General features: G+C 27.9%; 1 protein-coding gene across 1 annotated transcript; it reads right to left on the reverse strand.

The window, feature by feature from the left end:
• Positions 1-5816: 5816 nt before the first annotated feature.
• On the reverse strand, positions 5817-8916 carry LOC107004609 (probable aquaporin PIP2-1). Its single transcript, XM_015202876.2, has 3 exons — positions 8491-8916; positions 7037-7332; positions 5817-6384 (listed from the first exon to the last, which is right to left on the reverse strand). Exons 1-3 carry the CDS (start codon positions 8801-8803, stop codon positions 6130-6132), a joined length of 864 nt encoding a protein of 287 aa, XP_015058362.1. The 5' UTR covers positions 8804-8916; the 3' UTR covers positions 5817-6129.
• Positions 8917-14099: the final 5183 nt, after the last annotated feature.

The raw sequence follows: 14099 nt of genomic DNA on the forward strand, positions 1-14099 counted from the left end.
CCCCACCCCCACCCCCAACCATACTCATATTTAAAATGTAAAATATAAAAATAGATGTTATTACAATCATGCCTCTCACTATGTTGTCTGCCAAGTGATATTAATTTGCCTTATCTGCTTTCAATTTTGTGCTCACTTTTTTTTTTATTTTTTTATTTCTAATATATGAATAACAAAAATACCTAGGGCAAATTATATAGAGGTGTCCCTTTTTTTGTAGGGCTAAAGATACTGCATGCGTGGCGTGTGAAATAATTACAAATATTCGAGACTTATAGTTAGCATATTTTTCATTCTCGTAGTTCAAACTCAAAATTTTAGATCAGATAAGCACTTGCTATTTGTTGGTATTAGAGTTGGATGCTTATTTAACTTCTTTTTTTCTCCTTTCGGCTTGAAATTTACTCGCGAGTGGACGGTTTCCGAGGGTACCAGTTCACGAATATCAATAGGTTTTGTTCAAATTTTATAACTTACATGAACTCATTATTATCGATTAATAACTTAAAATCATTACGAAAATTTATACATTTTAAAAATTTATCTCTATTTTGAATCATTCCATCGCAACATATGGTAACACAAGGACAATAATTATTTCATGAGTTTCACTTGTGCACCTCTTATATTTTTTGTCACAAGAATTGTGCCCTCTAGTTTTCAGTGTCACATGAAATGGTCCATAATATATATATATATAAAGGAACTACTTATATTATTAAACCTATGAACTTTTTTGAAAATACTTTATTTTTTATTTCATTTGAATCTTGTATTAAAAAAAAAAAAGCTTACTTCAATAATTTATCATTTAAATAACTAAATAAAGTGATATAATAGTCTGGTTTGACTTTTGAATAGTCTAATTAATATGGATAATTTTAATAAAACAAATCCCTTATAAGGCCCAAATAAAATGAAACAAAGGGTATTTCATTTTATCTTTTTATATATTTTAAATTCTTTTAGTAAAAATATTGACTCGGTGTGTTTCGGAAAATTGAGAAATTTTCATAAATAACGATAGTTTTTTATAGGTTGTATATTGCTGAGTTGGGCCCATTTATCAAAATGGGTCACGTTGGGCTGGACTATAGTAAAAGCTGGTTGGCCCATATTCTATCAATTTCAATCCAAAAGTTATATTATAAAGGGAAAATTGTATAAAATAGCAAACTAATAACCTAAATTAAATGGAATAGCTAGGGTTTGATTTAATTGTGCTCCATAGCAAACATTATCTAAAATTTGCCAGCGTCCCTCTCCCAGGAATCTCGCTCGCCACTCTCCATTCTCGCTCGCCTCTCTCACTTTATACACAGAAGTGTATAATTCTGTTTCTGTTTTGTATAAAGCGAGAGAAAATTGTATATACACATGCAAAAATGTATATCTTCGTGTTATACACTTAATTATACAATTTACAAACATTCTACTTCAAAAATTGCAGAGAAAAAGGCCAACGAATTATACAATTGCGAATTATACAATTGCAGTGAAATACAATTTTCTCTAGCTTTATACAACAGAAGTGTATATATTGTGTTTCTGTTTTTGTATAAAGCGAGAAAAACATATATCTTCTTGCTATACACTTATAATTATGCAATATACATACATTTTAATTCGATTCAACTATATGCAAAGCAAATTATACAATTGCAGCGAAATAGGCCAAGGAATTATACAATTTAGGCCAGCGAATTATACAATTTAGGCCAGCGAATTATACACTTTTATATGTATAGCGAATTATACAGTTTTTATGTTTGCTATGGAGCGCAATTATGCAAAGTTTGCTATATTATACAAATATGAATTTTTTGTTTGCTATATGTGAAAGTTGCCCTATTATAAATAGTATTATAGTAAAATAAAATCTTAAAATCTTTGTTATTTTCTTGATTAGATTTCAAATTGATATTTTGTTAATCATATTGGTTGCGATTCAAGCCTTATAATATGTATCGTTCTACTTTGGCCTAATATATTTCGCGAATTTATCTTTCTAGGCTACACTATAATTGAACACAAAAGCGCATATATCATATAAATTTGTGCAATAACTTATAAAGCTCTTTGTAATTCACGTATGTATTATGTGCATTCTTTTTTTATAATAATAATAATAATAATAATAATAATAATAATAATAATATGGAAATTTTGGGAAAGATCGGACTATAAGAGTTTTATGAGTCTTACTCCACATATTCACACTAGACTATTTTTACAATTCAAACCCGTAACCTTTTTGTCACATCCAACAAAGTGTCAAGGCTTCTCTTCAATTATCCATTTGATATAAGCAAAATATAAACGACTAATTGTGTTAAATGATCGTTTGACTAATTTTTCGAATAATTCGTATTATAATACACTTAAAACTCCCAACATTTATCATATCATCAGCTCAAAAATGCAAAAAAAAAAAGCAACTTCAGAATTTGTGAAGCAAATAATGTTTGGAATAAATCCTCAAAATTTAGGTCAAGTGAAGTTCGATTATAATTTTTTGAAAAATTCACCTACTTATATACATCGAAAGCTTTGATAATCATGATTTCATATTTCGAACATGCAGATACATAATATGCAAAAGTGCAAAAATTTATAATTAAAAAAGCCATGGCTCACTCTAATTAAAAAGCTAAAAACACAACTAAGTTACATTAGGAAAAAATAATAATTGAATAGATAAGAGTTAGGAAGAGATGCGCAATTGATGAAGGTGACTGATAGGAAAGAAATTTTAGAAACAAACTATCAAAGAACGTATTGCACTATATGAGGTTATTTTTTCTTTTTAAGTAGAGATTTTATATTTAAGTTTTAAATATGAAATAAATTCTTGGTGGAGAGTGCTTCCCTTAAATAGGATCGTACGCTATGCAATAAATTAATCGAATTCTATCGTGGATACCAAATACATGATGAGAAATTACAAAAAAAATAAATAGAAAGACGAAATAACAAATTAAAAGGTTAGAATATCAAGCCTTAAAGAATGGTGGGACTATACGTAATGCTCTCCCAATTCATTATGAAGGACATCATAAAAAGATTTCAGAAAAAACTTTTAGACGCCAATATTCATGGGCTAATGCACACGAAAAAATAAAAAAGTGTGGTAATTCCTAAAAGCTCTTCCAACTCATTACGAAAGTCTTCATACAAAAATTTCAAAAAAAAATTTAAGGCACCAATATTCATGGGCTAATACACACAAAAAATCGAGAAATTCCTAAAAGCTCTTCCAACTCATTACGAAAATTCTCCTCATAAAGTTTTTTCAGAAAAGCCTTTTGGGCGCTAAAAAACGCCAACATCCATGGGGTAATACATAGGAAAAATCAAGAAACTCGTGTAATTCTAAAAGTTGGTCTCTAAATGCAAAAATATGTCTTAAAATAATAGAACTATATATAATGCTATTCCAACTCATTACGAAGGTCCTCATATAGGATTTTTCAAAAAAGTCTTCTAGGTGACGGAAGACATCAACATCCATGGACTAATACACAAGAAAAACTAAGAAAATTTCGTAATTTCTAAAAGTTGATTCCTAAATACAAAAATATGCCTTAAAAATAATAAAACTATACGATATACTTCCCTAACTCATTATAGGGATCCTCATAAAAAAAATTTCAGAAAAATCTTTCAGATGCCAAAAAACTCCAACTTCCATGCGCTAATACATAGAAAAACCAAGAAAGATCCTACAAACACAAAAATAATATGTTTGCATACATCTAATTTTTTTTTAAAAAAATATCTTATAAAATTATACTCTATATACAATTATATATTGTGACTTCCACATGTAAAATACGGGGAGGCTAGATATTCTCAATCTTATAAATATAATTAAGAAATTACATTTGATATGTTATTGTTATATACGCATAAAATTTTAAAAAAAATAATAAAATATCAAAATAATTTATTATACACGTCTCACTCTATATATATGTAAAGAGAGGCTATTTTTATAATTTGAATACATAATCCTGCTAATTAATTGTATTATCAACTTTACCAATTACACGAAGCTCCGTCTGTAATTATTGTTAGGAAATTAAAAGATATAGCTCACCTAACACGTTACATATCATTAAATAAAGGCTTGGTAGATAAATAAATGGCACTGAACAATCATAGCACTTTCGAGAAGCATCAAACCCCAAAAAAATTAGTTTTGATATAATATATAGTTAGAAGATAAAGCTTTATGAATATTATATACTAATACTATATTAGTATATAGGTTAATGGATAAGAATGCTTGAAATAAGCCATAAGTTTAGGAACACAACAAATATATATTGGGTAATAATTAAATAATAATAAAATAATTTAATTTTATAATTAGGGTTTAGAAAAAGTAAAGTTATGGAATAGAAAGATTATTTCTAATAAAAATAACGTTCTGTGTGAAACAATTCTAAATCCAATATATTGAATAAGAGTTTACGAGTTATTCGAAATAGGTTTTTCTAAAAAAATATAAAAATGAAGAAGTTATGATGAAAATATCGAAAGAAAGAAACGTAATGATATCAAAATAATAAAGAAGAAGGAGCAAAATAAGGTGCTCTAATTGAGAAGCACGCTCTCCAAGAAAAGATAAAGAAATCATTCGATTACCTACTAATTTTCTTTTATAGTTCTCGACATCTATGCTTTCATATTTAATATTTGATCGTGTGTTCGATAAGCGTAATTATTCTTTATAAATGATCTTCAATCTATCGCTATGTTTCCTTAGGCGACCTATTATTGTCAACCTCTCACACTTTTTTTTCGGGAGAAAGCACGTCCCTCCTCATATTTTGAAATCACTTGACTATCTACTAATTTTCTATCCTAATTCTTGACCTACATACTCTCCCATCTAGTACTGATGTGCTCGATAAGCTTAATGTATGTCATACTATGTTTAATCACATCTTCATATTCTTATTCATTCAATCTTTATATGTCCGTAATTACACTATCAATGTCAACTTTTCGCACTTCTTTTACTTGGATATCGACATCGCTCCTCTTTACATGTCCGAACCATTTCGACTTCATTTTTTATAGTGTATACACTATACATTATTTATATCACTCTCATCTTATCCTATATATCTTTGTTTCTAATCTTATCTTTCCTAATACCCTCACACGTCTATCGAATTATTTTCTAGAAAAAGAAATTCCATATTATTAAACAATACTAATTTTATGATAATCCATATATAACCTATACATTAACAAAATAATCCATAACCTTATCATCTTGGTGAAAATGACAACCCTAGTTAAATGAATTTGCCAATTTTTGCATCACTTTAGAGATCCCCTTGTGTAGGTAGCATGTTGCTTTCATAGTGTGTTTTGTACCACGAAAAATATTATTCAATCTTTTCAGGTTCAGTCAATTAACTTTTTTTAAAAAAATGAGGAAAATAAATTCTCTGATAAAACTATATAACGAAAATAAAATTTCATATATAAAATGTCATATATTAATTATATCTTCTCATTCTTCAGTTCAGCTCATCTTTATCCTATCTCCGTAACCTCCATTCCTTCACCACTATTCCTACACCACTTCAATTTATTTTCCTTCATATCGAACATTTTTAATTTCATTGTACATGTTTAAAGTTTATTTGCGCCTCCAAGGTACGTTCGTTTAGATGATATTTATGTTGACAACAACATATTTATACAAAATGTGATGTACACAGATTTTAATAAATCATCGACTCAAATTCAATTTGCGTTGACAAAATTAATCATTTCAAAGTACATGAAAAAAAAAATTAACCCAACATATACACTATTATTATAATGTACATGAAATCAAGGAGAAATACAAAAAAAAGATAACAAAGGGACAACTAGATAAAACCAAACATTACAAATAGATTTAACTTAAATACATCCAAAGCAAACAAAACAAAAAATAAATCAAAAGGATAGAATAGTCACACTTTTTTCCCCATTTGGAATAACAAACTTTTTAAAGAGCAGAATGTCCGTCAGCTCGATGCACGTTACATTTTACGATAGATGTGACATAACAAACTTTTTATTTACAAATTTCTCAAATCCATCAAATTATTCCATCTTTTATCAAGCATTGCTTCTGAATGAACCAAGAGCTTTAATTGCTCCGGCTCGGAGAATGTATTGGTGGTAGACAGCGGCGATGAAAGCTCCGATAAATGGCCCGACCCAGAAAATCCAGTGTTCGTCCCACGCCTTATCACCGTTGAAAATCACAGCTGCCCCGAAACTCCTCGCCGGGTTGATTCCGGTACCGGTGATCGGAATAGTGGCAAGGTGAACCATGAATACGGCGAATCCAATGGGAAGTGGGGCCAAGACCTTTATTTAAGACGTTAACGAGGGTAAAATAGTCAAAAAAAAATTATTCATAACTAATTTTTATTAAAAACTATATAAAAAAAACACGTTAGATAATATAACAAAATAAATACTAAACAACAACAAAATTTTAAAGTACTTCTTTTTTATCTTTAATGAGCTAATATATTATTATATACATATATTCACTTATTTTAAACATATGTTTTAATTTAAAAACTTCATATTAATTTAAATTTATTATATAAATTGAAACGTAAAGGAATATAATTTAGTGATATGATAGGTGTATATCTTTAATATCATTACAAACTAAGCAAAATCACTTTATTATATTGTATTTTCTAAAGTGTTTTAGTTAGGTCACCTCCCACTTTAATAAATCAAGAAAAATAATTAGATTAATAATGGGTAGGCCACTTACTAATTAACACCACACAAAAAAATGCTTCAAATATTAAAGATAAGATTTGTTTTTAGCCACATTATTGATTTTTAGTGGGGAAATTAATTAAAGTAACCCCCCCCCCCCAAAACCCTAATCCTACCTACCCCCTAAACAAGCTAAACTAGACTAGAGTATGTTATTATGTAACGTTGACAAGAGATTCAGAATTTAAAATATGTGAATTCTGAATTCGATTTTACTTACAGGGACATGAGAGTCTCTGGCGCTTCGTTTAGGGTCGGTGGCGGAGAAGACAACATAGACCAAAACAAAAGTACCAATGATTTCAGCAGCCAAACCAACACCCTTGGTGTGTCCTCCTGCCATAACATTAACACCACCACCATATCTATTGTAGTATGCACTTTGAAAAGCCTTCACAAAACCTACACCACAAATTGCACCCAAACATTGTGCTACCATGTACAATATAGCCCTAATCAATGACACTTTCCTTGCCAAAAATAGCCCAAATGTCACAGCAGGGTTGATGTGTCCACCTACAATCATCACATATATTATCAGTATATTTTAATCTGTTATTATAATCGTAAAGAACTCGAACAAAGGAGAAACAAGGTTGATTTTATATAACATGTTATGTGTAAAAGCTTTAAGAATGGTCTAAATTTTCCCTTTTATTTGAAACTAATATGTCAAAGCTTCATTTACTCATTTTCGTAACCCTAGAAGAGTAAAATCGAGCCACTTTGCTAGCGACAAAGGTAAGAAACGAGACAGTTTTATAACGAAGGGTTAAATTGTTTAATTTTTTCGTAGTTTATAGTCATTTTAACCCTTTCACCCTACTTGTTTTAACATCGAAAATATTAAATTCAATTGAACCTTAAAAATAAACTACTACTTGGTAAGGACGAGTATATTTTAACTTGTTATAATAATCGTAAAGAATTGAACAAAGCAAAAACAAAGCTGGTTTTTTTGTTAAAAACTTAATCCATGGTAAAATTTCCCTTTTAATTGTTGTTGTTAGTATATAGTTGGATACAAGTATTTAGCTCTACGATGAATTTATATCTATTATTTATCATAATTTCAGTTGATTTTTTTACACATATATTTATATTTTACATTCAAATTCCTGAATTCATCTAAACCCTGTACCTCAGAGCTCTCGTGAAAAAAGAACAAAATCGAGCCAATTTACTATCGACAAAGGTAAGAAAACAAATTTTTTTTTAACAAATAGCAAAAATTGTTTAATTTTTCTTAATTTATGGCCATTTTAACCCTTCACCCTACTTATTTTTATTTCGAAAATACTAAATTCAACTGAACGATAAAACATAAACTAAACATATCCATTTCTTTCTATTATCACTCAACAAAAGACACTAACAAGGCAACCCATAGTTATATAGTAAGAAATGAAACATTTTTTTAACAAATAGCAAAAATTGTTTAATTTTTCTTAATTTATGGCCATTTTAACCCTTCAGCCTATTTATTTTTATTTCGAAAATACTAAATTCAACTGAACGAAAACATAAACTAAACATATCCACTTCTTTCTAATATCACTCAACAAAGGACACTAACAAGGCAACCTCTATAGTTATGAATTCGACAGAACTTAATACCTTTTACGTATAAATTCGAAAACGAGTAAATTCGAAAAAAAATAAGAAAAAACTCACCAGAAATACCAGCAGTACAGTAAACAAGAACAAAAATCATGCCACCAAAAGCCCAAGCAATACCAAGTAAACCAACACCACCGCAAATATCGCCTCCGGCTTTAACATCAGCTTGATGTTTGTAACCAATTACTGTAAGAATAGTTATATATAGAAATAACAGAGTAGCAATAAACTCCGCTATTGCTGCTCTGTATAGTGACCATTTGGTCAATTCCTCGAAATCGATCAGAGGAGCAGGCGGTGGATCAGTGTAATCCTTTGCGGAGTACTCCACCGCCTGCTCGTGAACCGCTTCGACTTCTTTCGTCATCTGAGTGAAAACAGAGGAAAACAGAGTATGCTCTGTTTTTTTTGTTAGAGAAAAACAGGGGAAAACAGAGTATGCTGTTATGTTTTTGTTTGGTGTGTAGAGTGAGAGAGTAGTGGTATGGTATTTATGTTTGATTAAGAGTATTTTTTTTAAATTTTTTAATTAAAAAAAATAATTTTTTTATTTTGAGTTGTAATAATTAATGTGGACCCAAATGCAAATTATTGGGGGAATTTATGAGCTTGCAATTGGTCCCATTAGCCAACCAATACATCTTTGTCACACAACGGCTCTATTTAATTGGCGTTTTTGTTTTCGCGATCGATGTTCGTTATCTGCATTAATTTTGAGTTTGTGTGTTATATGGTTCATTTCGAGGGCATAGTTCGTTATTTCAAAAGCTTGAATCAGGATATTTTATTAAGATTGAAGAAATTCTGAACTATTTTGTCGTAATATTTGATTGCTTACTTAACGTTTGTGTGGTGATTTTTATTTGGGTTATAAGATAGTTCAAGAATATTCTTATATGAGGTGATATTGTTGTCTTGAGGTTTTTACTTTCGGAGGTTTACTGGATAAAGGCATATTCATATTTAAAAAAAATTCTAACAAAATTAATTAGGGTGGCGAAGTAAAAGCTTTTTTCATAGTCGAAAAATTAGACTTTGATTGCGCGCTGCTAATAATTTTGTAAAAGCTTTGTTCATAGTCGAAAAGTTGAACTTCGATCACGCTGCTAATAATCTTTTGTTTGGATTTAAGTTCTACGTGAGTCATTGTCATTCATAGGCTAATTTGATAATTAATGTTATATCGCTCATATCTATCAAGTGTTTCTAACCATCAAAAATTCATTAACTTTTTCTTTAAAGCTATAGATAAAAATAGCAAATTAGTTCGTAATAGGGTGTGATAGCGAATGAAGTAGGAGAAAACTTATGAGGTTTCAGATTCAGACATTTATAAAAGCAAAATATAGTTGATAATTTCTTCTCATTTATATAATTCTTAATAGACAAAGTCGTAGAGTTATTCGACTCTAATAATAATAATATTATGTATAATAAAATAATTGATATGTACGTAAATTGATTCGAACGTAATTTTATTTTTGATAAAGCTAAATGAAAAAGCTCACAAATGGAATTTGGACCCCAAAAAGGGTGGGGAAAAGGACATATCATGTCTAGCAACGGTATATTGCTAGCTGTATTGCAAAATAAATTATAAACTTTATAACCAAAAAAATAAAAAAATAATAAAAAAAAAGGTGATGGACAATACTTTTGTTTTATGTATAAAAAAAGTGTTTTAGCTACAAAAATATAATTTAAATTAGAAGCTTTTTAGTTTTACAACAAAGAAACAAATATATAGAATTTGTGAAAATCGATTTAATTTTGGAGGTATATATATTTATCTTTTATGTGTTAATTTGTTTTATTTAAAAGATAATTAGTGCAACTATATATAAATCAAGGAGAGAATAACATTTTTAAATTATTTTTTTGTTTTAATTAAGTTCTTTTTTAAAATTAGTTCCAATTAATTTTTTCAAAAAAAAATATTTTGACTTTAAACATTGTGTAACACGTCATTATATTAGACAAATGAATCATCTAGAGTTTTCTAGTCCAAACATTTTTTGCTTTAATTTTTTTTATCATTTGATAATCAATCGTCACAATTTTTTTAGCCACAAATTAAACCATGATTTACTAATCAAGAATAGTAGAGGAATTTAAACCATACAAATTTTTAAATTTTAATAAGTAATTAATTTTAGAATTAGGGTAAAATGTTTTTAGTAAAGTATTTTTATTTTTGTGTGGAATAGGTTTAAATTTATTTGCTTCGATTATTATATTATTATGCTGTTCTTATTTTTTAATATTTTCGATAGGTTAGGATCATTTTTACTCGTTATTGTTATGTCTCGTTCATTTTTCGTTATTTTTAACTTATCAAGAATTTATTGATAATAGTTTCTTTATTTCAAAAAAATAGATCAGACTAATACAAATTTTATTTTTTTCCTAATATCACATACGAAATTATATTAAATATATTATTGCAGTCGTGATCATATCATTAAATCAGCAATCGATATATTTTCTAATTTCTATTTTCCTGAAAAAGACAAATTTCTTTTTTTGTTTTTTTCCCTAATAAAATGAAAACATTACATATGATTTCATATTTTTCAAGATAATTATTGGTGTTCTTCTTTTAAAAATTGTATATTCCTTTAATATGCCAATCCTCTTTTTTCTTCTATATATATTGCCTGAAGTTTATACCGAAGCTTCGATTAATATAGATTAGGGTCTATTTTAGAGGTGACGCTTTTAATAAGATTTTCTCAATATTCAAAATTTTTAATTAAGAATAAAACACCCCTACTACGATATCATAACCTATATGAATAATATATGGATCCTTATTTATGAAATGATGAAATTATATATAACTTTAAATTCAAACCCTAAATAAATTAAAAGCGTTTTACTTTTAAATAAAACTTTTTAATTTTTAATTAATCGAGCTCAAAAATAAATATAACACATGGGACCACCAAAGAGAATATGATGAGATTAGGTAATTGTTTATCTTATCACAAATCCATTTTTCTACACTTATCCAATAAAAATTAAAGTGTGGAGTGGGTCCCAATTGATGCTAAATTATTAAGAAGAAGAAAATAAAAAAAAAATTAAAAAAAACATTTATTTATTTTGTATTTTAATAGTTACAATGGGACAGAATGTTGTCATTTTGTTTGGTGGCTGAGGTGCCAGATAAATTTATCTGGAAGACACACCTAAAAGCACAAAAATTAAAGTCCAAAAAGCCCACAAAACAAATTATTTTGTAACATGTGGTAGTTAAACTTGTAAGTTGTAATTATGAAAATTTGGATTATACTAATGTTATTATATAGTATAAATATTTGATAAATATAAGAATATGAATAAACATACCTTTTTAATTTAATTTTAGCTGATATACATGTTCTTCAACGTGAATGTGTATAGATAGATATTGAAATGTATATAAAGTTGAATAACAACGTCCTAAAGGGCACAATACAAACCTGTTTAAGTGCATCCCGTGTGATTGTCGTGTATGACGATTTGCATGTATTATGGAAATTCCGTTTTCTATACGATTAATATCTTCTTTCGGTCTGTTTATTCAATTTTATACAAATTTAAGTGTTTACTTAAACTCATCCAGAACTTGATGTAATTAACATCATTTGGTAATTCCAATGTTCTATCTCATTAAATCAGATGAAACATATTTACAATAAATTCAATGTAATCTCATAAATAGAGTCTTGGAAGAATAAAATAGTATATAATTTTACTCCTACCTTTATAAGATTAGAAAGATTGTTCTGATTAACACTCGAAAATACTTTTCTTTTACTCGAAATTAAGATCGATAATGTAAACAAACTCATACGTATATAACTTGTTACTCTTTTTGTTCCATTTCATACAATTCATTTTCTTTTTTGTCTGTTCCAAGAAGAATAAAATATTTTTATATTTAGTAACAGTTTCAGTTTAAAATGTTTATTTTATCCTTAATGAAACGGTTTACAGCTACACAAATATATGAACTTATTTTAGACGATAAATTTTAAAAATTTCTTTTTTAAAATTCGTATCCAATAATTAAACTAGGTCATATAAAATGAGACAGAGAAAGTAACTCTTTTCAAGATAGGTGTATTAATATTTGCATCACTTGCTCAATTAAGTTAGTAAATTAATTATGTTCCAAAAATTTACATTGTCATTGTATATATCATTAGCATAACATATAATTTTTTTTTAAAAAAAAAATAGCACAATAATGCCTAAGATGTATAATATGGACCAATTATTATTATTTTTTTAATTAAGCTCATCTATAGCTAATCACACCGTCCAAATAGCTAATCAATATAGATTAGGTTATTAAGTACTAATAGAAATAATTAACCGCCCAAAATATATTATTTAAATAAAATAAATACCTGTCATGACTCATTTATTCTTTTTATTCACTAAAGTCCAAATATATATGTATCAAAAAAAATTGCATCATTCATCCTCCACCCCTAATTTAATTAAACAACTCTTCTTGAAAATAAAAGTTTTTTCAATTCTATTTAATTTAAATCAAACATATATTTTTTATGGGATATATTAATTTATTTTAATTCAATGAATCAAACCTCTATCAATAAAAAAAATTATTCACTAAATAGTATATACACATTGTGATTATGTTTCATTTTTTAATTTCTTGATGTTTGTTTTAGTTAAATACAATAATTTACTTTTTCCTCTTCTTGTTTAAGTTGTAATTTTAATTATTTTTTTTTCTTATATATACATAACTCTAGTTTGAATTTAACTATTCCATTATTTTAGTTCATTTTTCATGTAAAATATGTGTTTGAGAGAAAGTTGAGTTAGTAACTTTTAATACGAATTATCAAGTGTACGAGATTGATCGAAGGATCTCATTTGTTGGAGGATCTTCTTCTCCGAAATGGATTGTTCCAAATATTTGTGAAAGTTCTTGTTCCTATTAAACCATTTGTATCTATATGCATCAGGATTCCGATTTATAAATTTATCGGTTCGAGAAAATCGAAATAAGAGGTTGGATCACTAGTTGGGTGCTCTAATTTGGTTAAAAGCCCAACAACATAATGACTATCCTCAACCTAAGTCAGTAGTTGGGCCTTTCCCAAATTTAGCCCAAAGCAATCACCCAAACAAATCAACTTTTGGAGGTCCAAAAATTTTGATCTTGATCTTAGACAAGGCCCAATTGCAAAGATATCCGATATTCGGATCACTTTGTAAGTCTATCTACTTCTGAATAACTTTACCGATGCATTATCTTGAAGTTAGGTTTTACGAAGTATAACTTCAAATAAAATCGTATAAAGGGAATTCAATATCGTTTGTCTGAACTTTAGTTGTATATAATGTCAGATGCAATTCGAATACGATACTCATGAAATTTTTGCCTTGAATATGTTGTTGAATAATATTACAAGTTTCCTTCTTGCATCCAAATACCTTAGCAATCAAAATTCTGACCCCTCCACTATTTTTTAACGTATAAAATTTTCACCTTAGAATTTATTTTATTTTATGCATTACTTTTTGGATTCCATTATTAAATATATAAGTAATTATTCTCCTTGAACTACATATATCAATTTTCCCAATTGGGAATAATTGTCAAATTAATATAAATGTATAGTAATTGTCAAATTCATATA

The sequence above is a fragment of the Solanum pennellii genome, chromosome 11, assembly GCF_001406875.1.
Source record: "Solanum pennellii chromosome 11, SPENNV200".
NCBI classification, from domain to species: Eukaryota; Viridiplantae; Streptophyta; class Magnoliopsida; order Solanales; family Solanaceae; genus Solanum; species Solanum pennellii.

Coding starts and splice junctions, on each gene's coding strand:
- LOC107004609 (XM_015202876.2), bottom strand. CDS start 8,803: ATGACGAAAGAAGTCGAAGCGGTTCACGAGCAGGCGGTGGAGTACTCC. Junction 7,333..8,490: donor CTGTACTGCTGGTATTTCTG/GTGAGTTTTTTC, acceptor TGATGATTGTAG/GTGGACACATCAACCCTGCT. Junction 6,385..7,036: donor CCAGAGACTCTCATGTCCCT/GTAAGTAAAATC, acceptor TCTTAAATAAAG/GTCTTGGCCCCACTTCCCAT.